The sequence below is a fragment of the Thunnus maccoyii genome, chromosome 5 (assembly GCF_910596095.1).
Source record: "Thunnus maccoyii chromosome 5, fThuMac1.1, whole genome shotgun sequence".
In the NCBI taxonomy this organism is placed as follows: domain Eukaryota; kingdom Metazoa; phylum Chordata; class Actinopteri; order Scombriformes; family Scombridae; genus Thunnus; species Thunnus maccoyii.
In genome coordinates, this window is record NC_056537.1 from 30,641,640 (window position 1) to 30,669,064 (window position 27,425).

The 27,425-nt window shown below is 38.4% G+C and overlaps 1 protein-coding gene across 1 annotated transcript in view; it reads right to left on the bottom strand.

Annotated features, from left to right (window-relative positions):
* Window positions 1–27,425, bottom strand: part of necab2 (N-terminal EF-hand calcium binding protein 2) — a 136,232-nt gene that overhangs the window by 30,820 nt on the left and 77,987 nt on the right. Inside the window, exons 8-9 of the mRNA XM_042410914.1 lie at window positions 23,991–24,070; window positions 15,585–15,641 (exon numbers count right to left, since the gene is read on the bottom strand). Coding sequence (XP_042266848.1) covers window positions 15,585–15,641; window positions 23,991–24,070 — 137 coding nt within the window. The remainder of the gene's footprint in view (window positions 1–15,584; window positions 15,642–23,990; window positions 24,071–27,425) is intronic.

Consider the following 27,425-nt stretch of genomic DNA (forward strand, 5'->3'; position numbering starts at 1 on the left):
ATTAATGCATGTTACTAACTTCGCTTCTTCCCCAGAGTTTTTATGCTTTGTCTCACAGGTTCCTATGGATCATGGTCGTAGAGCCCCTAGTCATGAATCGTGAGCGTCAGTGGGTTGTGGCTGCAGACCCTGTGCTGCTGTGATCCTGCGTGATGCCCATGCGTGCTATTATTATTATTAGTCATATTTCTATTATTATTGTTGTTTTTATTGTTATTATTGTTGTTATTGAGCTTCTCTGTGTATCTCTCTTTCCCCTCTCTCCCTCTGTCTTTCTTTCTCAGCCCAGCTGGTCAAGGCAGATGGCCGCCGGGTTCTACTTGAGGTTTCTTCCCATTAAAGGGGAGTTTTTCCTTGCCACTGTCTCCAAGTGCTTGCTTATGGGGGGATGTTGGGTCTGTAAAATAAAGAGTGTGGTCTAGACCTGCTCTATGTGAAAAGTGCCCTGAGATAACTTCTTTTGTGATTTAGCGCCATATAAATAAAATTGAACTGAACTGAATTGAATTGAATTGTTCCAAGCAAGTGATCCCCTTTTTAAGCCAAGACTCAAAGTTTCTATTCTGGCATAAGACTGGAATAAGCCTATTTCCCCACAAGGGAGTCTTAGGAGACAGAAAACCATGTCGCTCAAACATCTTATGTATTTTAAACCAAATTTGGACAGAGTGAACAATGAAAGGGTTGTTGGTAATAGTTCTGAATGACTTTACATCCCATTAATATAAAATATCAAACATAATGATCTCATTCATTCCCAGCCTCTAAATGTTCAACCATGAGGTTGGGGAGTCCCCATCAAACAGTTGAGCCAAAAATCCTCACTAGGAGATTTATTTGAAGGCAGCAATTTAATAGCTTCAGTTAATTCAGATATTGAAAATGGTTTACTCATGAATCCTCTGTCTTCATCAGATAAGACATGGAAGATCAAGTGAGGAAAGAAAAGAATCTATTGCTGACATATCACCACTTGGCTGAGCAGTATACAAGTCACTATAATTTTTCTTAAAAGCATTATTAATTTCAGTGGGGTTATTAGAGATTCTGCCAATAGTTGTTTCAACTCCATCAACTGCCCTCTTACTTTCCTCTATTTTAACTGCCAGGCCAGCACTTTATTAGCTTTTTCTCCTAGCTCATAGTATCCTTGTCTAGACCTTATGATGGATTTCTCTGTTTGGTATGTATTCAAGTTATTATACTGTATTTGATTTGTTTTGTTCACCAAAGTTTTATACAAGTCTTTACTTGGTGTTCTCTGATATGTTTTTTTAAGCTCTTGAATTTCAGACTCAAGAGAATCAAGCTCAGCACAATATTTCTTTTTCAATCCTTTGTGTAAGAGGTAATTTGCTCCCTTAAGTAGGCCTTGAATGCATCTAAAAAAGCTATTAGCTATTGTCTATTTGTTAGTGTAAAAAACTTCATCTGTTCTCTAATAAAAGTGCAAATGTCTGGTTGCTTGAGGAGCGCAGGATTAAGCCTCCATCTATAGCATGATTTTACCATCAGGCAAGGAAATAGACAAAACCAAGGGGGAGTGATTACTCAATAAATTAGCAAGGTATCAAGCACCCAACACTTTATGGCACAGATAAGCAGATAACAAGGAGTTATCTATACACATGTGGGTGCCATGAGGGTGTGAATAAAAAGAATAGTCCTTGTCTCCTTGGTGTAACCACCCCCAAACATCTATTAAATTGAGGTCCCTCATGAAAATAAATTGTTAGTTTAGCTACGTTGGTAAGAGAAAGTGGCTTATCAGAGGATCTATCAAGAACTGTGTCTACACATTGAAATTCTCTCCAATTAGAAGCACGCCAGATGCTTGTGCAATATGGAGGAAAATATTTTGAATAAAAGCGGGGTCATCAAAGGGATCATAGATGTTCAATAGTGACCAACATTCAGAGTTCATCTGCCCCTGGATAAACACAAACCTGCCCATGGGGTCAAGTGTGTTCTTAGTAACAATAAAAGGGATATTCCTATTTATAAGAATTGCAGTTCCTCTTGCTTTGGCATTAAAGGAGGAAGTAAACATCTGACCAACCCACTATCTCTTAAGATTCTCATGTTCATTATCTGAGAGGTGTGTTTCTTGCAAGTACATGATATCTGGATTGAATTTCTTCAGGTATGTATGGACCCTTTTCTTTTTGATTGGGCTATTCAAGCCCTTTCTGTTGAGCGTTATAAATTTAACCAGATTCATCACAGGATATATATATAAATATAAACTTAGCACAAAAAGTAAGGAAATTTGTGTTTGGTATATTATTTCTTTGTTGTAACAATGCTTCTTGGAAATAAAGCGTTGGAAAGCCTGTTTATTTCCCATATCTCTCAAAATGAAAAATTACACAAATAAAAATAATACATATATAAGTACATATAGAATAATGCATATAAACATTTACCCCTATGCTTGTCTCCCCAACTGAGGCAAGCTGTAAGATCCCATATTGACAGCACGTCTTCTGATTATGCAACCTCACAGCCAACCTTAACCTACTTACGGAGGCTCCTGTTTCTCCTTATGTTGTACACATCTTATCAATGCTTTAACAATATTATCAATAGATCATTGACAATATAAACAATAAGAACAACAACAAACCCATGTACAATAAAATAGCTTGCTTGATAGGAGCAATTTAGTTTGTGCTTGCGCTTGTGCTACTATTACACTATGTATCCATAGTCACAGGGAGAAGTTTTCAGGGTCTCAAGATGGAGGGTGTCATACACTGTACAGATTGAAGTCCCTTGAGAGGATTAGTGATATTGAGCTATATAAATAAAACTGACTTGACTTCAGCAGGGGATGCAGGCCTGAAGCATGTTCAAACTCAAAACATATCAGCAGAACAGCACAGTGTGGAGTCCATATGACATTGTACATCTTGAGAGCACAAAATGACATTATGTCAGCAAAACAATGTGAAAATGGCATAATAAAAAAATATGTATTTTAGTAATTGAGATGAATACATCAGCTGTTGTGCTTGCAATCAAGCAAGCAAGTGCTGCTGTCGGTTGGAAACTACATTGTACTATTATTTTTTCCATGCCAAATGTCTGAATCTTTCTGCTGAAACAGATCAACACAGACTACTTTTTTATTTTTTATTTTTATTTTAAGTACTTTTGGGAATGTTATGTTATTTTATTGATAGTTGACAGTAGGGAGATGATAGAAATGAGGAGAGAGAGATGAGGAGCGACATGAATCATAGTTGTTGTGGTTCATGACAGGCTCTACAACCACCAGGGTGCCCCATGCTGAGCTACTTATAGACAGAAGTCAGATCTGTGACATTTGCATGTGTTGAAATAAACTGTGAATACAAACATGCAAAGTGAAGCATCTTCCATGGTTAAGAACAAAGAAACTAATCTGAAGGTTTAATTTTCTCTTTCATGTCCTTGTTGTGGAAATGATTGCCCACCTTGACTTGCATGTCTCTTGTGTTCATATGAGTGTTCATTATGTACCTAACTTCACCAGTTCAAACTTTCACTTCCATTTACTTTCTGGCTCTCTGGATCTATATATCTGCCTCACTGCTCTAACCACCTATCTTTCTCTCTCTGTCTGTCTGTATTGTCCACAGTACCTCAGTTATGTTGACTTTGTGATTCACATTCATTTGAGTGCTATATGTAAGTTAACTAATGCTATGTTGACTACGAGAGATGATTAAATGCACTGGGACTGACTGCAACAAAAAATAGCTAACACTGTAGCTTGAGAGAGTGTGTGTGTAAATGTGTGTTTCAGGGCTTTGATCCTGTATATTCTTCTCCTCCTCAGGGTAATTCTCTTGTTTTGTTGTTTGCTTTTATTCCCCCTGACCTGCTGTTGCATTTACCAAAATTATCTACATTCATTCTTGTTGTGCAATGGGGAGCCTGCTGTTTTGCTTTATTACTTGGTTAACTCCGTTTTGATGATTGTTAATAATTAAATATGGATCATATAAAATGTATTATTGTTACAGAGACAAAAACAAAGTATGGATTCATTTGGATAACAAAAACAGATTAAAGGGGCCTTATGGTACAGTTAGGTAAGTAGTCGGTTGGATAAAAGCCTGAAACAAAATGCTCAATGAAGTCAATTAAAGAGAGAAGCGAGGCAATAAAAGCTAAGTCAAAATGTATGGAGTCGAAGGAGAAAGACACACACACACACACACACACACACACACAAAGACAGAAAGAGAGAGCAAGCTGTCAGTTTTGCAGGCTAAGTGGACTAAATTGTGTTGCAGCGCAGAGACCAAAAGGAGGGGGAGAGAGAAATAAACATAGAAAAATAGAGTCAGTGTGGGCTGAGGTTGATTAATGCACGTAGGAGCAGTTATTGAATTTACAGAGAAAATCTCCTGTGCCAAGAATACAAACAGCTACCAGGGGATTGGTACCGTTCAGGGACCATGTGCCACCGTTCATACATCAAGACAGGAGACACTGAAAGATCCGGATCTCATAAGACTCCTCTACCGACAGACCCGTCAGACACGACTGATTTTGATGAGCCTTATGTGACAGAGCCACACATTTCCTTAGTAGACTTTATAGTACTGTATGTGGTCTATGCATGCAGCACCAAATAAATCAGTTAAATACACTCCCTCTCAGGGGCAGACTCAGGCTGTCTGAGGGGCAGGAGTGAAAAAATATGAAGGACACCTGATACATTCGATGGGCCCCCATCTGCAGAGAACAACGATGCATGTTGAGTAAAAAGACTACATCCCCAATTAAGATGAACATTTTATAGGGCGACTTAGAATATTGGGTAGCAACACTTCTGTGTTAAAAAGGATTTACATTTATTTGCAAACATCTCTGTTATAAAATACAGGGAATAGTTTTAAATGTTTATTTCTCAAACACATTTGTGGTAAAAATATGGAACTATCAACCTTTGGAAGCGAGAAGCAAGGCCATGAGTTTGTAAAAGTTAATGACTTTGTTATGGTCAACTGGGACGTCCCTCTCAATGGACAACAGTGGAAGATCTGAGAGCGTTGGTTTCTAAACTGGGTCTTGATCAGCTTCAATTTGGACTGATGTAGTTGTCACTGGCAATGTAGCATATATTATGAGAAGTTTTGTCAGCTTTGGGAAGACTGTGTCCACATCATTTTCTTTTCATGGCACATAAGCATAGCTTGGACATTGCTGGTAGGGTGGGCACCTTCAGTTCAGTGACAGTACTGTCTTCCTCCATGTCATAGAATTGGCAAATATCCTTGAAGGATCAGGCAGCTCTGTCATTTGTCATGCCTGTCCAGTTCCTTGGGGTGGTAAGACTAGTGCACTAGAACTGCACTAGTAGGGTATGTTTTTACCCAAACCAAGGAAGTAGTTTGCACTCCTCTCTGTTTGTTTGTCTGTTAGCAGGGTTACTCAAAAGGTTCTCTTCCAGATTTCAAGACAGGATATATTTATAAGCCCTTTTAACATGCCTAGGCAGAGGTTTAAGTTCTACTGGGCATCCCTCTAAATGCTAATGGCTAATGCAAACGTACCTTTATCTCTCTCATCTCCTCCCTTGCTGCCTCTAGCTGCATTCTGCAGATCCCTCTGTATTATCTTCAATGTTCTGTCTCTTCTTAGCATTCTGTAATCATAGGGTAACCCAGTGCTAATCTCCCTCTTTACAAATGCAAGTTAATCCAAACTAAAGGTTTGTAAATGCATTTTGAATAAAGACTACTCTAATGATTCCCTTTTAAGGTTTTACTAAACCACAAGGTTGATTTCCAGTTTGTACCAACTATTTAGTAGAGATGGCTAAGTATGTATCTAGCGAGCTGGTTACTATCCATCTGGCATAGTGTTTAGCATGTTATACAGCTTTGGACAGGCCTAAACATAATACCACTCATACACTTGTTTCAATTGCAAAAAAGCCTTGCTATATGACCTACCTCACAAATTAGGATAGGTTACTACTCAGGGTTCAACTTAGACTGCACTTCACAATGTTTTTCTTCCATACAGTGCACCTCATAGGGCACCTTTTTTCATTGAAAGGGCACCCAGTTCTGCACTTCAGTATTTTAGACTTAAGGGAACCCTAAACTTCACTTTTTCCATTTTTTTTTTCACTAGAAGGGCACACATACAGAACCTCCAGCTCACCCCATTACAACAGCATCATAGGGCACTGCATTACATCCTCTTCATTTAAAGGGCAAATCATGTTTTCTCATTTTTGGGGGGCACTATCACATTTTCTTCCACTGAAAGGGCACCTATGAGGGCATTTCATTACAGATTGTCACATAAAGAGACACTCTATAGGGCATTTCATCCTGATTATCCATAACTACACAGTCATTACAGAACTCTGGTATGTTTTCTCCTTTGTGCGGACACCTTAGAGAGCACTTCATCATACTGTGAGGGCACCTTAGAGGGCACTTTCGTGGTGTTTTTTTTGTCCTCAAGGGCACCAGTGCTCCCTCTAATAACTCTCACCTAGTTCCATCAAAGGTGCTACATTGGCATTTTCACACAAATATACCATGAGCAAATTAATTTGAAGACATCTGTATGACTGTAAACAAACAGAGCTGCTGCTGAACAGAAGAGGACTCCTGTGGATTAGACTGGCATTATTCTGTATACTTTCCTTACTGTCTACAAATCCTAGGACAGGCAAAAAACAACAATATATTTAGTCTGTCTCTCGGTACTCTCAGACTTCCCTACCCTGTGTGGCATTTAGCCCCAAGAACATTCCCCTACTGAAAACATAAATCTGTCACAACAGGTCACAAATACTGTATATAGTTATTTTGAAAAATAAACTATAAATCACTGAAAATAGCTGGGCATTGTAGTTTTTAGCAAAATTACCCAACCAAGAGTAAATACTGCATTTGTTGGGGACTACTTTCAGTCGTGGATAAAAAAATAAAAAAAATGGTGATCTTGTAAGAAACTACTCCATGTATGTGAGATTGACTCCAAATAAACTACTGCATGGTCATTGTAATGAAGGAACATATCAGCCAGTCCAACAGTGTGGCTCACTGACGTGTTTTGAATGGTTTTTGAATGACAATGAAGAACTATGGCACAGATGAATAAGCTCTATCAGGCTTTGGCTACACAGAGAATACTTGTTAATAGGATCAATTCATTGTTGGCTTTGGTCTTTTCATGGGATTTATTGACAATTAAAAAAGTATCACCAATAGAATATCCTACTTCCATACTAAACAATAATTCTAAGTGGGTTTTGAGTATGTAGTGATTTCCCACAGGAAAAGTGACAAAATCAAGTATTGAAAAAAGTCAAAGTGCAAACATTTGCTATTGATGGACACCTTTATCCCACAGTGCAAAACACAAAGGAGATAGAGGAGCTGTTCAAAGCTACTAAAAATGGTGAGACAGCTCCATGAAGACTTTGGAAAACCAAAAAATCTTTGGAAAGGATTTATTCTTTGGTTGCATACATGCATCAATTCCTGTGAATCCCTTGGAGGTTAGAATCCAGAAAGTGATCGTTGGACTCCACCACTAATAACGAAAAATTAATTAATGAATTACTTAATTAACTCTAAATAGTTATGAAAAAAATTGTTTGACTTCAAGAAAAGGTTTATAACTTTAATTTTAATTGGCAGTGGTATATCAAAGTTGCAGATTGATTACATTAATTGTTTTGTATACTAGCTGCAAATTAGTTAAGCTTTTTGATTAATGCAGTCTTAACTTGACAAACACTAGCACTTACAATGCGTGTTATAAAGGCCAGACCCTCTAAAGATATCAAATTCAGTTTCACAATGTCTAGAACAATGATATAGTGATATTACAAATGTTTTACATAGCACCTTTAACTGAGGCTAATATAATTCAGAGACACATTCTCGTTAAGAATCCTCCAGCACTTTTCAAATATATTGAACACACCATAAAAAGTGATGAATTGCTCCCAGAAGGAGATGATCTCTGACCTCCCTCCACTGGGAGGTCGGAGGTCAAGCTCTGCTACAGAACCTGGAGCTAGCAGAGTCCTGCAGCCATGCTCGTCTGTGAGTTCATTACCCTTCTGCCCTCCTGCCTGCTTTAACTTCTGATGTAGTTTGAGCTTCAGATGAGCTTCAGGTCTGAGCACTCTGGTAAATTCTGTTGAATTTTCTGACCAATCACTGATCTCAATATTTCAAGTGGTCCTCCACCTGAGGTTGACTTTTCTCTCAGATGCTTTTTCATTCTCAATAATTCATCTACAATACAGTGTCATAAATACAGATAAATGCTGGCAAAGCTTCACCCTCTGCAATATTCACTGTGGTCTTTGATATTGAAACGTCACTCTGAATTTGGTAAGGAATAATTCTTTCTTGTAATGGTATTTCTCATTCTTTTGCATTTTCTCTACCTATGCTTTGATATAACCATCAAATATGGACAGTAATGTCTAGTCACATTAACTGACAGACCACTGGAGAACACCTGATGCCTGGTACTTTATGTGAACACCCTAGTGTGCCAATGTCCATTAATCATTCTGCAATAAAAGTACCTGAATATGAGGGACCCTCTCCACACAAATATCTCTACCTCTGATGTGCTCTTATGTGCAGCTTAAATCAACTGCTCCACCGGAGCACGTCTGCAGGCTTCAGAAAGCCATATGTAAGACCTTAAGACCTTTTAATGCTACATAGAACTGCAATTAAGATTAGTGTAAAACCCTAAATAGAAACAATTAAATATGAAATGGTAAAACAGTGTCTCTCATTGAGCATAACTGTTCAAAGATCTCAAAAAATAATTAGGAAATGAAGGACAAGAACATTCTGTGACATGGCGGTCAGCTTAAGCCTGCAGGCGGTTAGCTTAACGACAAGGAGTTACGTGCTATATATAATGTGTTTGTTTGTGTGCTGTGTAGGTGCTGATGGGCAGATTGTCTTTACATTTGGATAGAGCCCAGCATGCTGTTTCCCCCGGCTTCCAGTCTTTATGCTAAGCTCAGCTAACTGTCTTCTGGCTCCAGGTTCTTATTTAGCGTACATGAGAGTGGTATCAATCTTCTCATCTAACTCTCTGCAAGAAAGTTAATGTATATATTCCCAAAATGTCAAACTCTTCCTTTAAAGCAGATAGAAACAAGCCGTGGTATGTTCTTTTTATAACTTTTGATAAATGTTGATGAAGTTTAATGCATGGGGATAGGGTGCACTTGTTTTGTTCATGACCTTATTTTGCAACTCTGCCTTCAATACATTTGGCAAAATACAAAGAATCAGCCAATAATCATTCTTATATTACAATTTCACATTATAGAATAAAGAATATGTACAGTTTACGTAACCAAACACCACTGTGTACAGTTGACACACAATTACTGTAAAGCAGGACTTATATTTCACACTACGTCTCCATCTCTGAGTCAGCACTGTTGGGTTTGGGAATTATGGTTAATTCAAAGAGCAGGCCCATCTGAGCGAGCGCTGCAGTAGAGTGCGTGACCCATTCATACAGTAATATCCATATTTATAACCTCTTGATTTATTTTTCATAAGGGTCTTCACAGTGTCCTGAATGTCCCACTGTGAACTTCACTTTTACCTCTTGACTGTCTGTTCCATTTATCTACATCTTATTGGAACATACATTAAACATTTAAGCCATATGAGGAAGCTTGTAGCTATTAATCACATGGTGTAAATTTGCTTCAACTATCTTTTCTTTCCTGATCCCATTTTTTAGCTTTCATTTTCTACTCCGAGTCTGGGTTATGTGCATCTCAATTTTAAATGCAAATTTGTCACCTCTCCTCTGTTTTCCCGCACACTTCCCTCATTAATCTGTTATTGTTTTTTAATTGGTCTGCTCGGCTAATGAGGTTGGAAAGTAGTCACGTTTTCATGCTTGTCTTGTTTGGTTGTTGGAAAGATATCATAAAGTGTTACAGAAAATTTGGCTGAAATGTGATGCTTGCCCAAAGGATTAGTAAAATAGTGCAGAATCTTGAAATATATGAGTTAGTGGGCACTTCTAACCAACACAACTTCCAGGTCAGCTGTGAAACATCAATGCATTCATGCGGTATTTCCTTGGAAGATCAAACCCAGGGGACCAACGATAAATTGGAGGCTGCAGCTTTGCAAGATGGAAAATAGTTAAGCGTTGGCGTAGGTTTGTGCTCTGTGCTGAGTGCCTTCTATACTGTACTTAATTATGTGTTTCATTTAGATAAACATAGCTGTGCAAAGATACCATATGCAATGATTAAAAAAAGGAGGAAAAAAGGACAAATGTGTGCTGTTGAGATTTTAAAAAACACCTCAGGCACTATTAAAACAACCTTCTTAAAAACAGAAACATGTTTGTGCCCCTGTGGCCTTTTCTCCTTCTCATTCCCTCCCCTTATTTTTGATTATTTCTCTCTTATTAAACTGTAATCTGCCTCTCTCTATCCCACTAACCCTCTCTACATTCTCATTTTTTTGGTATTCTCTCAGGTTCTTTTGTTTTTATTGCTTCTCTTCTCTTTCCTGATGTGCCTCCAGAGGATCAAAAGACTGACGAGATACAGCGTACGTGATTGATTCACCCCACTTCAAATGACAGACATCATTGTCAGCCAGCCGCTCACTGCTCAGGAGTGTCCACTACAAGTAAAATGCACATGCTAATTCAGCCGAGAACTGCCTTTTCAAAGTATCTCTGTGTTTCTCATGCAGTATATTGTATGATATTATGATCCCCTGTGCAGTGATACCACTCAACAAGATATCTTTTTGCAGAGAGGAAGGATGATTGCTTTGACAGAGGACAGAAAGGGAGAAGAGATGAAGGGTAATCATGTTTGAATCTTTTTTTATTTTTGTGGTGGTGGAGAATAGAAGGTCAGGGAGGATGGATTGAGCCTGCCATGAAATGTGAAATTATGTTAAGGTGAAGAGGAGCGTGACCTTGTTGAGAGAAATCCGTGTTTAAAAGCAGCAGAGGGATGTTTCTGAGGAATAGGAGGCTCAAGAGGTGATGATATACTTGTAGGAGGGTGAGATGAGGAGGTGAAAGGTGAATGGTAATGGTAAATAATAAGCAAATTGCACTCGGAGGAACCAGGGTCGAATTTAAGTTCCAAGGAGACTGTTTTACCCCCCCCCCCCCCCCCCCCCAAGAAGTCCCTGCTCTCCAAAAGTACAGGAACTTTGGGGGCAGGGTTTGCAGGGATGACCATCACTGATTGGTGAAACACACACAGCATGGTTGCTTCGACTTGTGTATTGTTTCATTCATAAAAAACAAGGAAGTACTGTCATATCGATCTAAGACCACTTAAGGACAAGGTGAGGACATCTCTCTTCATTTGTTAATGAGAAAAAAAAAGATAGATAGCGCGGTGGTCGTGCGAGGAGAGGGAGCGGCAGTGGAGAGAACAAAGCCCATGAATGAGAGAAATAAAACATTTTCTGATTGTTTCATGGCAGTTACGTTCTAAAGCAGAAATAAATAAACATCAAACACTCAACAGATGATTTACTGTGGAGACAGATGCCCTTAGTTGCAGATTAATTTTCCTCCTCTGCATTTCTCCTTTCAATTCATTCATTACATCCAACTCATGCAGAAGAAAATACAAAGAACAGGACAAATCTTTGTTGTTGTTTCCTTGTGTTTTGTTACTGCATCTCTAACTGCTTAAAGTTCCAAGTTTAGTCCCTAAGATTAGTTCCAATGGGGCCAAAGAAACTGTAACTTTTGGTGGAAATGAGGCTTTTGAGTTTGGGAACAGAAGACCAGATGTATTAACCCATTTCACAGATGCATACTGTGCCTGCAGATGTGTGATTTGTTTTTCAAACAGACACACTCGCCTGGAAGAGCAGTTTGTGAATAATCAGTGAAGTGTGCCTCTGTTAAAAGGAAGATGGAAATAACAGGAGGAAATGATACACCTGGCTGAGTGATTGTGCATTTCATTGGACTTACTGGGTGAAAGCAATTCAGTGTTGACTTTTGGAGAAATATTTTCTGCCTCTAAAAGGCAGATGCAAATTTGCACTGGTATTTAAAGGAAGGTCACAGGCGAGGAGAAAAAAATGTAGTCAATGAATCTTCTGCAGAAATCCCAGTCCCAGACAAACACACACACACACACACACACACACACACACACACACACACATTTCATTACTTTTAAAGGTGATCTATTATGCTTTTCCTTATTTTCTATCATATATATAATGTTACAATGTCATATACAATGTTCATATTAAACGTGGCCAAAGTTTCTAATAATGATAAAGTAACCCCTGTAAACAGAGAGCTCAGGCTTCAGACTGCTCTGACTGCCAGGTTTCAGACGTTTTTTTTCTATTTAAGTGACGGATTTCTTTCTATGATCATCTCCAGGCACAGCACAAACAGTGCAGGGAGATACTATACAGTTGTTAAGTGACAGCAGAATAACATTTTAGCTATGTTACCTTTGTTATTTCCTGACAGCTGATGTTTTCCACTTCAGTCGGCATTTTAGCACATTTCCCAATTTACACCATTATGTCACACAGTAAGCAGGTAATGAGTGTTATATTTACCAAACAGAGACGTCCTGCTGTAATCTTTGTTTCTGCAGATGTTTGTGTTGTCAACTCTCATATTTCGCATCAGATTTGGGCTTCAACATGTACGGATGGATTTGAGAAGTTGACATTTGGAGTAAAGACGGAGAAAAAGAAGTGAAATCCTGCTACTATAGATCGTTTCCGTGGCCTCCAGAGCTGATAGAAGTCGGCCCTAATGTAGCTTCTGGAGGCTAACCAATCAGAAGAGAGGGGGGCCTTAAAGAGACATGAGCCTGTTTCAGACAGAGGCTGAACTGAGGGGCTGCATAAAGGACCAGTATAAGATAAATATGGACTTTTTAGAACTATGAATCATGCAAAGCTGCTCTAGTGGAGACCCACAATAAAAATGTGGAGTGGGGAATGTGCATAATAGGCCCCATTTAATGTGATTTTTTCCTCACTATTATTCCCAGGTACATTTGAATTGAAATTGAATTGTGGCCTTTGTGAATGGACATTTCTACTTTTAATTCATTACTTTTCTTTTCTGTGCTTATCGGCCAAACCCCACGACTGAACTTTTACCATTTGAGTTGCCCTTTCCTGCAAAGAAGGCTGTCCAATCTGCCGACTATGTAATTAGCTGCTTTCTTATTAGTTAAACAAGAATCTAATTTCACCACTGTGGGTAATTCTGGGCCTGAATCTTATAGAATTTCTTTTATTGGCATCAAAAAATATTCTTATTTTGATTTTTTGAAGTCTGAAAAAACTGGGGAGCAAATCTTGATATCTAAGACTGCAATTTAAAAAGGGCAAACAGTTTAAAGTAAAAGTGAAAATGGGATACTGTGGTGGAGGATCAGGCATAAAAAGCGTGATACCTAACAAGAGGCTGGGCTTCCTTCAAAGTGTAAGCCAATAAGTACAGTAGAGTGAATCCCACTTTAGATTGAACATTCATTCATACATTTATACACTGAGTGCAGAATGCATGTAAAACTATTTATTATGGCTGACGTGTGAAAAACATTTTTTTTTTACATTTTGAAATGAATACTTACATGAATATAATACAAAAAGTGTTTGTAAATATGACGTTTGTTCATCTGATAAGACTGTGAATCCATTAGACAAAAATGCTAAGGAGCTCAGAGAAAATGAGATGAAGCCCCTGCTACATTACTGTGGGCACTGATGCAGAGTGTTTTCCCAGTTTGTGTAAAAATATGATTATCGCAAAGGCAAATATCGCCTCACTTGATACTCTTACTCTGTTTTTGGAAAGCACCACCGAATGGACCCTGGAGAGCAGGGTAATTGCCAATGACTACTTCTTTAATTGCCTTCAAAGTTTTTTTTCTTATTTTTAATGATTTTCCAATTTATTTTTCTTATTTCTTAATATCACCTCTTCCTTGACTTATTGCCTTTATAAGCGCTCCTTGTTGGCTGTTTTTGGAGTGTTAGTGTGAGCTGCATTTTACAGGCAAATCACAACTTGAAACTTCTCCCTTTCAGTGCATGTGAGTGTTCTCTCATAATAACCTTTCTGTGTCGGTGCCCATGACAACTGGCCAATTTAGTCAGGGCTCACTGCTTGCAGCAGCTAATGGGGATCCATAAGTGGCACCACTGCTGTGGGCAAAAGTGCAATAGGTGATTATTATTCTAGTCTCCTGCAGACAGAAGAGGAGGATCTTTTTTTTTTAACTCAGTATGGCACATATCTGCTCTTCTAGTGGTTGTTCGTGAAAGAAGAAACCACATGGAATAGATTTTTCCAGAATCCATTTATCATTTGTTCTGGTGTGAATGTACTGTAACTTTACAGTAGTGAAAGTAATATCCATCAGCCGATTCCATAAACAAGAATCAAGTCTTGAACTGAACTACACCCTCTCTACAATGAGAAGTGCACTTGAATTCAGTAAATTTGTATTTCAAATTGCTTGTGACTTTTTGCAGGCGTTCAGGTCTATTAAGTGTGCAGATTTCCCTGCTCTGATTCATCCTAGGGCAGTGTCGACATGATCATCAAATGGACGTCACTCAACTCAGCCAGCGTTCCCATGAAAGGTTGAGTGAGTGTTCTAGTGCTAATCAGGTCGTCAGGGATTTCTGTAAGTTGTGTGTAAATGAAACTGTAAGTGCTAACTTATTTTTCACTACAAGTTGTTCATAATTATGTTAATGTCATGCTGGTTGAAAAATAGCCTTCAAATATACACGGTTCATTAAGAGACTATTTACAATAGTTGAAGTGCTCTGTTATAAGCTGGACCTCCAGTTTAATAGCAGCACTTATAATCTTTGTTTTGAATGTAATTTCAAGTAGATTTGTTAAAAACAGGTGGTGTGACCAGCCAGTAATGTAAGAATTGTTGCTTGTTGTGTTATCTTTTTATGCTGCTATCAGTAGCCATATACGCCACGTGCTGTAGATCCTTAGTTGTGTTCGAGAAAGCAGTCTTGGGTGACATTATCTGAAAATGGTGTGAAATAGTTGATTACGTTACTGAAAATGTTCTGATTTAAGATTCTATCCAAACTGAAAAGAAGAAGCCCACACAGCATGTGGCTTTTTGTATGAATCATTGATCATTATTGCAGAATTTATATCACACATCCTGAATATGATGTATGTTATTTTCTCTGTAGGTGTTAGATACTGTGAGATAGTGTGTGACTCGATTAATTCTGCAGAAGAATACTCAGTGTCTGTAAATTATTCAGATCCAGACAACACAATGAAACAAGCATATTTCCTGGGAAATAGTTCAAAAGATCAGCCCCTGTGGGACAGGCACTGAGACCATGACTATTTTTGAGCCACGCCAGTCATACACAAGTGCCGTCCCATGTTAATTGCATCACAAAGTTTTGTCTTACACTCAACTGGCGTACTGCTGCAGTGGGTTATTGGCCTTTGCAAGGCAGCAGTAAGTGATGCTGCACCTGGGGCTGTGTGTGGCAGTATAATGTACAACACTTATTCGTTTAGTGTCTACTTACTGCGCTGGTGGTGCCGTCTGTGTCTGTTAGCCTCTGGTGCAGATCAAACCAGACCGTCTGCAAGGAGAAGCACAATAACAACAACAACAGCAACATGTCAATCAACAAGACCAACAACAGCAACTACTACAACAACAGCGTGCAGCAGGCATTAGTCACTCACAGCCCGAGGTATTAGTGGACACACTGAGAGCAGAAACAGACATGAAAGCAGAGGATGGTGTTTTTTTTAAAAAAAGATGAAAATTAAGTTCAGCGGGGAATGCTGGATGAGGGATCAGAGAGGTGTTGGATGGATGCTAATATGAGAAGCACAAAATAAAACAGAATGAGTTATGTCAGCATGAAAGATCTAAACAAACAAGAACATTGAAATGCCAAATTTTACTGAACATCATGATGCAGAGCTATTGGTGGTACAAATTAATTAAAATAATTTTTCATAAGCCTGAGTGCAAAATAAAGGAGTGAGGCTTGTAATATCTTTACAGGAATATTTTCTTATTTTGGGGAAATATACTTATTCACTTTCTTGCCGGGAGTTACATGAGAAAATCAATACCATTCTCATGTCTGTACACTAAATATGAAGCTACACCCAGCCGGCTGTTAGCTTAACTTAGCATAAAGACTGGAAACAAGGGGAAACAGCTAGCCTGGCTCTGTCCTACGTTAATAAAATCTGCTTACCTGCACCTCTTAAGTTCACTAATAAAAATATCATATGTTGTTTGCTTGCTCAAAAAACGAAGTGTGAAAATGGCACGTTGTGGTTTTACAGGGGGTTTACACTATTTCTTGGCAGAGCGTAGTCATTTGAGTCTTCTTATGACCATGAGGTTGCCAGGCAACCTGACAAACAAGATATAATGTGTTTATTACTGAGCTTTAGAGGTGCTGGTAAGCAATTTTGTTAGTTTTGGACAGAGTCTTTGTGCTTAAACTCTTGAAGTCCAAATATGCTCTTCAGACCAAACCAGGTGGGCTCATGGTACAGTGTGTGTGTGTGTTTGTGTGAAAATGACGAGACATTCATTTCCAGTTTTCTCCTCCACTCTCACAGCCAGTGAGTCACAGTTATATAAACCTGTTCTAATAAATCACAGTAAGCGCTGCAGGTTCCTGTCACCAAGGTGACTGATAAGTATACCTGTTGCTACTGTGAATGAATAGTGTCTGCCTCACTCGGAAGGTAACAGGTAAAGTCAGTGGGGTCTCAGTGGCTCAGTGGGCAGGTGACACACACACACACACACACACACACACACACACACACACACACACACACACACACACACACACACACACACACACACATACACACACAAACACACACACACACAGAGTAAAAACTACTGAAAACATACTGAGCTCTGGGATGAATGATTTGGGTATAATGTGGAACAGGCTGGTCACAGCTGGACTGAAATTGAGGGTGCTGTGTGTTGTCGATTTTTTGGTATATAAGTCTTCAGAGTTGAAGACTCACTGTCTGATATCTTCTTAACTGCAAAGCACAACTCACAGTGAACTACATGCAGGGGGTGAGAGGTGGAGGTTAGATCCATATTAACCCAGTGGACCTTACTTCTTCCTGTCAAATAAAGGAGTATCTAATAACATTAAAAATAAAATCTGCTTTTATTCATTCCTCAGATTTGATTGGATCTCTCAAAAGTGCTTGCATCTTAAAAAATGCAGCACACAACTGAACTGTAAAGGACTGCTGTCCTCCAGCCAGACAGAGGATGAGGGGAAAATTAATAAATTAGAGCACAATCATGCTCTTTTGGAAATTTGTAAAATCATTTTTACTGGCACACACTTCTTACTATGATATCACTTTACTAGCTACCATGACCCACGAAGGTTAGCTAGTTGCCCCAAATCACATTTGATCACATAAATGTATGGATACGTCCTGAGCGCAAGATCTGTCAACTATAATATTTTAACTTTTTACAGGAATATATAAAAAAATGAATCTCTGCATTTATTCATGTCATTGGGGGCACTGATGCAAATCAATAAGCAAACCTACAATATGGAATTATTAGATTTTCAAGATGTTCTGCATCAATATTATGAAGTATCTTAAAAGTGTCCTGTGGAGTTTTCTTGTAAACAGACAAAAATGATGTTTATATTCAGTGTTACTTACCAAAACACATTGTGTATCCTTGAGGATTGGCAAACGTGTTCCATGAATTTCCTTCATCATAAAATCTTTGCAAAGCTGATTTTTTAAATTTCAAATTCTGCATTGTTCATGCTCATGTTTGCTAGCTCACAGTATTCTTCTTCTTTGCCCTTGTTTGCACATTACAATGTTTATTTGCACGTTACTGCCACTAAACTGTTGATCAGCAAATAGCGTGAATCCGGCAGCAGGAACGTGGATCATGTCACCTGTGTGCGTGCAGGTGCCAGGCACAATACTATTCACAAAAACATCGCTCCATAGCGCTGCTATTGGTCAAAAGGTCCACAGGGTACCTTTAATTTCCAGGTATTTAATGTACTGGAATAGCCAAAAAAAGGTATTCCCATATGTCTTTTTTATCTAAGCAGTTTTCAATTGAATTTCCATAGAATTTACTTTCCTGGGATATATTTGTATTTACATATTCTTTAGCCTTCAGAGAGAATGACTTTGACGCATTGCATTCTTTTGTTAATAAAAGAAAAGGCTGCATCATTTTGCTTGTCAGTATTAAAGTTACTACAAAGAACTTTCATTTTGTGTTTTTTAGTGGCCTGTAGACAAAAGTGGTAGTGATTTTCCCAGAATGAAGACTGCATTTCCCATGAGCACCACTGCCTCGTGTCATCAAGATCTTGGCTAGTGTGTGCATTTGTTTTGGAGGAGAGTGAAAGAAAGACGCTATTTATTTTTAATACTCTTTTTGTAAACACAGCTGTTTGCAGGATGCATAGCGATGAGGTAATGTATGTATTTGTGGCTATGTAAAGCTGCATTCACCACCAAATCCAGCAACATGGCACCTTCCCACAAGATTGTGCAGAGCTGTGGGTGTGTTTATTTATGCTTTAGAATGTAACTGCTGTAAAACAATCAGAAAATAACATTTTATTTCTCAGATTCAGTCCTTTGTTCTCACTACACTGCCATTCGCTTTCTTCATTCACTCTCTAGCTCGCTTGACCACAGCTGCTCTCTCTCTCTCTCTCTCTCTCTCGCAGATGCTCTCAGCTTGCTCGAGCTCTCTCCTTCCATTTCTCTCATCTTTTTTAAAATGAGTCGGGAAGTCTTACTTTACTTTTAACATTATCAAACAAAGAGAATATCCTCCCCCCATCCTAGTAACATCTTTGTATTCCCTCATTCTACAATGCTACATGTAATGTAAACATAGGCTCTTCCGGTCTACCTGCTGTAAATTGTTTCATCTGATTTCATGGGGAATCTGACCCCGGCAGGCATTTAGAATAACTATATAGAAATAGCCAATCTTCTCGCTGATGGTCTCGTTTGCTTATGTAGGTCATGTAGAGGCATTATGAGACTGTTTCATAACCTGTTAAAAGGTTATCATCCTGTGGACTGACTTTTCCAAGGGAAACATATTTTCTTGCCTGTGGCAAATAGAAAGCACTAAACAATATTCTGCATCCAAAGAACAAACAAACAAACTCCGAGGGGAGCGCAGAGAAAGACAGCAAGAGAAAATCTGAAAGTGAGACCGCACTACAGTAGCAACATGAATTTGCCAGTTTGGGGAGTGTTTGCAGGTAACAGGATTTCCAGTGTGTTATCACAGAGCAGTGGTGCCAACAAAGGGCACTATTTTCATCTCGCCAGGCACCACATCACTCACTGTGTAGCTGGCTTATTATTCATTCAGTAAACAATTCATGATTCACTCTGACGCAGTGTGATCATATAATTTCCTTTTCCAGACTCATGTACAATCTTAATAATGTGGTCCATGCAGTAATATCAGGCCAAACAGGGACAAAACCATATTCAATTTGCCTCCTCAAAGACACAATTTTGCTTTGATATGATATGATGATTATTGTAGTATTATTGTCTGGCCCTCTGAAAATGTAACCCAGCAGAAAATGGCCATTAATTTGTTTTTCTGTAGCTCTCATTATTCTTATTAAAACAAACTTTACATTACAACATATACATTTGGTGACTTTTATTTGTGCAGCGTTTTCTGCTATTCTTTGTCTCCTTTGTAGGGGTAATTTTAGGGGTGTGTTCTTTTGTTCACAAAGAAAATCACCAATGTGGGAAATCAAATGAAAATACAAGACCTCCAAAATAAAAAAGTATAATGAATCAAAGATAAGCTCTTTTACATGACTTTATTTTATTAAGTTTTAGTTGGGAAGGCAAAATCTATGCACTTAAGACTGATGTTCTCATTGAGGTGATCCTTAAAACAATTAATCTGGATGCATAGACTGTAAAAAAAATATAGACGTAGTCACCGTGATGTCACCCATTGGTTTGTGGACTGCTGTTTTGAAGCCTTGAGTTTAGCGATTTGACTGTTGCCATCTTGGATTTGACCGTCACCATCTTTGACTTTTGGAGCCAAAAGAGACCATATTTGGACGAGAGGGTGGAGCTGACCCTAGTGCTGGCTGCTAGCTTGGTTAGCATGGTGCATTTAAAGTCTACAGTTAACTGTGATAATGCCAATACTAATGCTAATTTCCGCTAGTGAAAAACAGGCCTAAAACCATTAACACAAATGTACTCACAAGAAAAACTGAACATTGGACTCCTTAGAGGATCTTTTATCATAACCAAATGCTGAACAAGACTTTTTTTTAGGAGACCTAAATGTTACAATTAACTTTCATGAACTGAAAACACACTTTGAAATAGCGGCAGCTATGCCTATAGTCTGTGAATCTAACTTTATGTTATCAACATTGTTGCCATGGTAGTGACTTGCCAATCACAATGTAGCCAAGCCCTAAAGCACACGCTGCTTTAAGGTCTATTTTACTTTAAATGGGACCATAATTTACAAAATGAACATCATGCTGTATTGAAGACGACTTGAAACTAGCGATTGAGAACAAAAACTCATTAGGAAAGTGTTTACTGAGGTAATAAATCAAGTGAGAAGTAGAGTTATTTTTTCATAGACTTCCATACAAACTGCCTTCTTTTTGCAGCCAGTGGAGTCGCCCCCTAATGGCCATTAGAAAGAACGCAGGTTTAAGGCATTTCCGCATTGGCTTCACTTTTCAGACCAGGAGCTACCCACTTTCTGGATGAGAATTCACAAATTTTCTTAGCAGAATGGTTAGTAGTTGGTGTGAGACCTGGACGGAAAAAGTTCTATTCTGTTCATTTTATAACATGTTATTTTTAAAAATGCTTTTAATTTACACTCAAAACACGGAGAGAATATTTTGTCTTATGTCATTAGCAGTTATATTGTAATTTTGTAGTTATATACTGTACCATATATTGTCCTTCATTACTCTTTCAGTTTTTCAAAGATGTTGAATGGATATCTGAGTAAGACTAGATTAACCAACCCAAACACTATTCTGAGTCACCAGACTCTGACAATTTAAGTCCTATCAGAAAAACCAGGGCCATGAATGCAGAGGTCTTTATGGGGGCTCAGTTGCCAGGACAACCAGGACAACATATCCGTCAGCGGGTGGTGGATGACACTTTCATTTTACGAGGTCAAAACACAACAGAAAATCTCCAAGAATAAAGTCACATCCCTTTTCCCTTTCCGCTTCATTCTTGAGCAGCCTCCCTGAGGGATGCAGAGGCTCACGGAGGGCAATAACTTATTTATATGAAAGGTAGCGTAAGATAATCATGTACACACCGAGACAAAAAGAGAAAACTCAAGCTGCATTTGAACTCGCTGCGACGGAGGTCCTTACTGAGTGATCGCACTTTCTATACTCTACATATTCATTCACCTCTATCCACAGCTCCTGGCTTTGATATTAGTGTGACTAACCTCCTTCATTGCAACCTTTCACTTCATTGTTATTCATTGATACAGGTCTACATCTGTCTACTGGTTACTGGGATGTTGGAAGGTTGCTTGACATTAAGATTGTAAGTCCCTTCGGATTTATTCTGTTGATTAGAGGAAAAGGGAAATTATAAATCAACCTGTAACATTCACTGTCATCTCTACTTTTCCCTTTGCTGAAATTTCAAGCTTCAATTGATGACTGGCTACTTTTAGGCGGTAAAAAAACCACACATAAATAATTCCTGAGGAGTTTTCATTCCTGTCTAAACAGGTAAAAATCAGCCGAGACTGTGTTTAGTCAACCGTGCAAAGACGTCCTTTGTGCCACGGTTACTGTAAACAGCCGTCCACTGAGAAGAATAATGTGCTGTCTGGAGGGCTTCTGGGTCACAGGTGATTATTGGACAATTTTTTACTGGAAGCCGTTTCAATCATTTCTGCTAAAATGGAGGTCACTTGAATGAGAGAAACACGTGGACAATTTGTTAGAGGTAAATCAAATCAGCATCCAGGGCCAAGGGCTAAAGGTCATTTTTAAACAGGAAACAGGTTTGGAGGTCTGTTCACACAAACAGGTATTTACTTCTAAGCTGAATCAACCGCTCACTCACTTCATTCTTCTTCTCATTTTCTTCCTTCTTTATGTGACTCTCTCCCCTCATCCTCCCTCTGTGGCAGAACAATGTTTTTAGTTATTCTTCGCTCTATCTGCCGTAGTGGCCTGCTCTTCTAATGACAGCTGAGTCTCCTAGGGCTCCATTAGTCTCAACATGTTCAGCACTGGACGAGAAGCAGGCAACGCAGAGGAATAAAGAGACAAAGAGGGAGAAAGAGAAACAAGAGGCATAGAGAAGGAGAAGAAAAAGGAAGAAAATAAAGGAGGAGAGGAGGGAGGTGATAGATCTGAACATGGAGGAAAGGGGGAGGGAAGAGGATGAAGAGGCATCTGGGACCAGAGAGCTGCTACGAAGAGGAAAAAAAAAAAAAAAAAAAAAAATTGCAATACTTTGGACATCAGGCTTTTAATTGCGTCCTCTGTCTTTCTCTCATCCACTCCCTCCCTCCATCCTTCCTTTTCTCTCACTTAGTGTTAATCAACTCCTTATCTTCCTCCCTCACCTCCTCATTAACCCCCTGCTTCTTTTCCTCTTTCCCTCTGCTCCATTTTTCCTTTGTGCTCCTTTGTCGCTTACAAACCTCTGATATCAGTGTGTCGCTTTGGCATTGCCCAATTTGGCCAATGTAACATCTCAAACATCTAAATCCTCTGCATTTGACAACTTGGTAAAAAAAAAAGTTTAGTATGAGGACAAGATCACTGGCTTGTGCTGCCTGTAGTTGATTGAAGAGTTCAAGCAATCTGAGAGTTCACTGTCCATCAGTCTGTCTGCATGTACAATTGTATTCTTTATTTTGTATTTCTTTACAATGTGACAATATGAAATATGTTTTTATACATATGATCTACAGTAATATTTCCTCCTCTGTGTACATGAATTTGCTTGCAGCAAGCCTCTCAATATTTGTATAAAAAGGTCAAATAAACCAAATTATTATAGAGTCTACCTCTAAGACAGAGATATGCAACCTGGTAATAATGAGTGTGTGTGTGCTTGCAATAATCTTGTTGTGGAGACACTGATATATTCATACAGCATAATTATAGGGACTCACCTCAAATTTGGGGACAGAAAATTGGTACACCAAAGTAAACCATTTTATTTTTGGGTTAAAGAATGAGGCTGTCATTATTCTGTATTTTTTTTCTTACAAATTCCATGAAAAGACCAAAACCAACAATGTGTCTGTCTGTCATAAGGTAGTGGTTCCCAGCCTGGGGTTTAGAAACCCCAAAGGAGGTCAACAAGTTAGGAAAGAAGAACAAAAACATTTCTCTGCTCCATACAATTATTCTTATGTTTTAGGACATGTATCTTTTATCTTAGCTTTTTTATTGTAAAATACTTGACAGGTTCACCTCCTCACAGCCATAAAAGCTTGCTTGAAGTGCACACAGCTCATAGAAATATGTAACCTTCATATAATGTAGGCTTGAGTTGACTTGTATCATTTTAAAAGGTTGACAAGCCAAAATGTTTGGGAGCCACTGCCATAGGGCTTGTTCTTACTGAAGACGTGACCTTCTGAAAATGGGTCGCAAATACATACTTTTATTTTTCAAAAAGGCTCAGTGATTTCTTTGAACAGTACTGGGTACTGTAGTAAGTAAGAAAAATATAGAATATTACCAGACTTATATATGATATACCTCCTGGGAATTCATGTAAGTCAGTGCAATATCTTCTCAAGTTACAAAGACAAGCTTGTGTATGTGTTTGTATGTGTGTGTGTGTGTGTGTGTGTGTGTGTGTGTGTGTGTGTGTGTGTGTGTATGTGTATTCCTTACCTTATTCTCCAGTCGTCCGATTAGTTCAGCCAGGCGGTTGATCTGAGCATCCAGACCTTCTTTCCTCACCTCCACTGCACCTGCAACACACACAGACACACACACGGAGTAAATACACTGAATAAACACATATGAATACACATAAACTTGCATCGCTTGTTTCTAGGTTGTGACTAGACCTGATGCAGCTCGGTTATAATTATTCAAATATGTCTTATACATATTAAAATGAAAATTCCCAAGCTAAACTGAAGACTGTCATGTCACTTCCTCTTGTAATATTTATGTGTCTGAGAATAAACAGCTCATTCATGAATATACTGTCAATCTATTTCTGACTATGAGGATGTCTTCCTCCTGTTACATTTGCATCTGTATTCAGTTTGAAATCAAGATTGTGTTTTTATTTTACATTTTACTTTATTGTTGTGTGATCTTTAGTCAATTCTGCATGTATTTATTATGTGATATCATGCATTTTTCTGTGCCAATGGTTGCATGTTAAGCTTACACTTACACATCTGCCTCTGCAGATTTTTTCCCATAATTTTCTTTCTCTTTGTGACACATGATTAGACTTTTTTCGCTGTCACATGATGTCAAATCACTTACATAAACATGAATAAGGCAGTAGCCTAATGGAGCAGTGGTGTTGACACAGATGGTGTTATATGGTGATTTCTGATTGATCATGTATGATTGACAAACTGTGTACAGTAGGTACAGTACAAACACAGCTGCACTAAGCAGTATATGAAGAATTATACAATCTAATAATACACTGTGTTTGTTCTTTCTTTCTTATGTCTCTTTTCATTTACACTGTTTCATCATGAATATTTCATGTAAAGTGGGAGTTCCAAAGAGGCTTAAAAATAGGCAATTATAGCTGTTTATCAGAAGGAACTTGGCCTGTTCAAAGACAGTGAAGAAATGGATGGATGAGAAGCCAGCTCCTTTGAGGCGGTCTGTTTAATTGGTTCTTATTCAAGTGTGTTTTTATAAATCCAACCACACTTGGCTCTTTGTATTTAGGTTTGGTATTAGAGTAATATTTCACAAAATACTAACATTTTAACAAAAAAGATATCCAGTGGGGTAGAGAAGCAACTCCATTATCAGTATCAATAATTAAAAAACATAATGGATTAATATAACCTGATCTCACCATGTAAGTGTGTTAAAAGTGTGTTTACTGTAGTAAGCCCTGTTTGCAACAATTGAAATTGGAGGTACAGATCGGTGATATGTGTACCATTTTAAACATGAGTACAGGATATTATTACCATATGATTATAAATAATGTACTTCTGTAAAACAATATAAACAAAAAATATTATTATTATGAACTGAGACTGGTGTGTGTCAGGGCTAGTTAGCATGTCAGCAAAAGTTTCTCAAAATTAAAGCCACATTTCCCATAAAACCTGTTAGTTATTGTCATGAAGATGCAGCTACCTGTGCCTTCCTTCCATGAGACTGTCCTCTCAAGATAAATGACTGAATATGTTTACATTGCAGTAACAAAACCCTCTGGTGGCCACAGAGAGAGGGAAGACTAGAGAGTCTTATCTGTCAAAGCAGGAAGTAGTGTGATGTTGTTTCAGACACCAAAATAAACAACACAATGTCTGACTTTGACACATGGCAGACTGCTTTCCTGTTTCCTCCAGACAGTAAATATTACTTTCTTTTAATTGTGACTATAATAACCAAGTTGTTTTTGTGCAAAAAGCAAACCAAAACTTTTACTATAGCTATGTAAGATCATAAAAACTTTTTTGCAGCAGTGATTTGTAACAGTTTTGGAAGGCACTGACATGTGTCATCCTGCAGATAAGGAAGATAATTACTCTCTGTTTTCTCTTTGCAGTTTCCATGATGCTCTTTAGTTGACTGAAGAGCATTAACCTGTCAGAAATTCTTTTATCCATCATCCGCACTTCCTCCAACATCTAATTTGTGCTGGAAGATGTGTCTTCTTACTGTTTTGTGCTTAAACCAATCCTGCAAATTCCTGGTAAATATGACCCAGTGGCTTATGCAAAATAAATGCAGCGTCGAGCTTCTCCTTTTTCCATTACCTGTTTATGGTAATTCATTATTCCATACTCAAATTAAATGCATTAACGGCGTATTGATGTTACAATGCTTCATAATTTGCTGTTGATTAACTATTGTATAGTGTAATGTGCAGTGTGGAACTGGATAATTCCCTTTGGTCTTCAGTGCGTATGCTGATGATGGCTGCGTGTACACGACTAGAAGAATACGAAAGAACACTGAGAAAACATTATTTCTCTCTCATTCACCCCACTTTTTATGAGTGCCACTCTTTTCACCCTCTTGCCCCCATTTTTCTCTCCTCTCCCAGAGTTCCTTCCTCTTCTGCTCCTCCCTCTCAGTCCTCTTCCTCCCCCCTCTCCTCCACTCTTTCCTGAGCTGCCGTCCTCTTTCCATCCCCTGATGGCTCCCCCACAGCTAATTGGAGCACTGACTGCCCACTCTTCATTAAAAGCTTTAACAGCCAGTCAATTAGGAGCTACCTCCCTCCACCCCAAACACACACACACACACACATACACTCATCAACTAAACCATAGTCTGTAACCATGGAGACAGTTTGAGATAAAAGCCCAGTGGTCTTTTCGATGGACTTAGAAAATAAGCATCCCGGTCAATTATAGAAGTGTGTGTGGAATTACAGCCTTCGAATATAACAGCAGGGTGAGGGGAGGGGAGGGGAGGGAGGGTCTCTATTGACTTTCCCCTCAATTAAACCTGATTTGAGTTATTTCAGATTCACCTAATTTAACTTTCCATTCTGTGTTAGCCAGTATTTAGATGTGTTGACATGAGTCATGAAAAAAGGTCCACTGCTGTTACACCGTCTCTCAAATCGGCTGGAAAGTTCTCAAATATTTGTTCTGTTTGTTTTGTGCCTAATTTAAACCAATTTTAAAAAAATATTTTATACCATCACTTCAAATTAACACACTAGTTAGTTATAAAATGATTTTTCTTCAGAATTTTTAAACTTATTTAGTTCAACAGCAGAGCCAAGCACATTTAGAACAGTCACAATAAACATCACGTTCATATGTACTGTATCACATGTTGGCTCTTCTTCACATATATACATTAACCATACAGAAGTGCCATGTGTTGATCATTTAAAATATTGGGTATCTTTTTATATAAAAAAATTGTGAAGTGATTGAACTTTGTGGTTTTGCAGAATCATCTAATAAATAAATCATCATCGGAATGGATTGTAGGTTTGTATCGGTCCTAGGACGGTTGTACAGATCACAATTTACACCCACTGCCAACATTCAATGCCAATGCAGAAGGTGCCTTTTGTGTAGAGAGGCAGAATGTGCAGTAATAATAATAATGAGGTCAGGGTGGTGGATGGGCATATTTACTGTATAC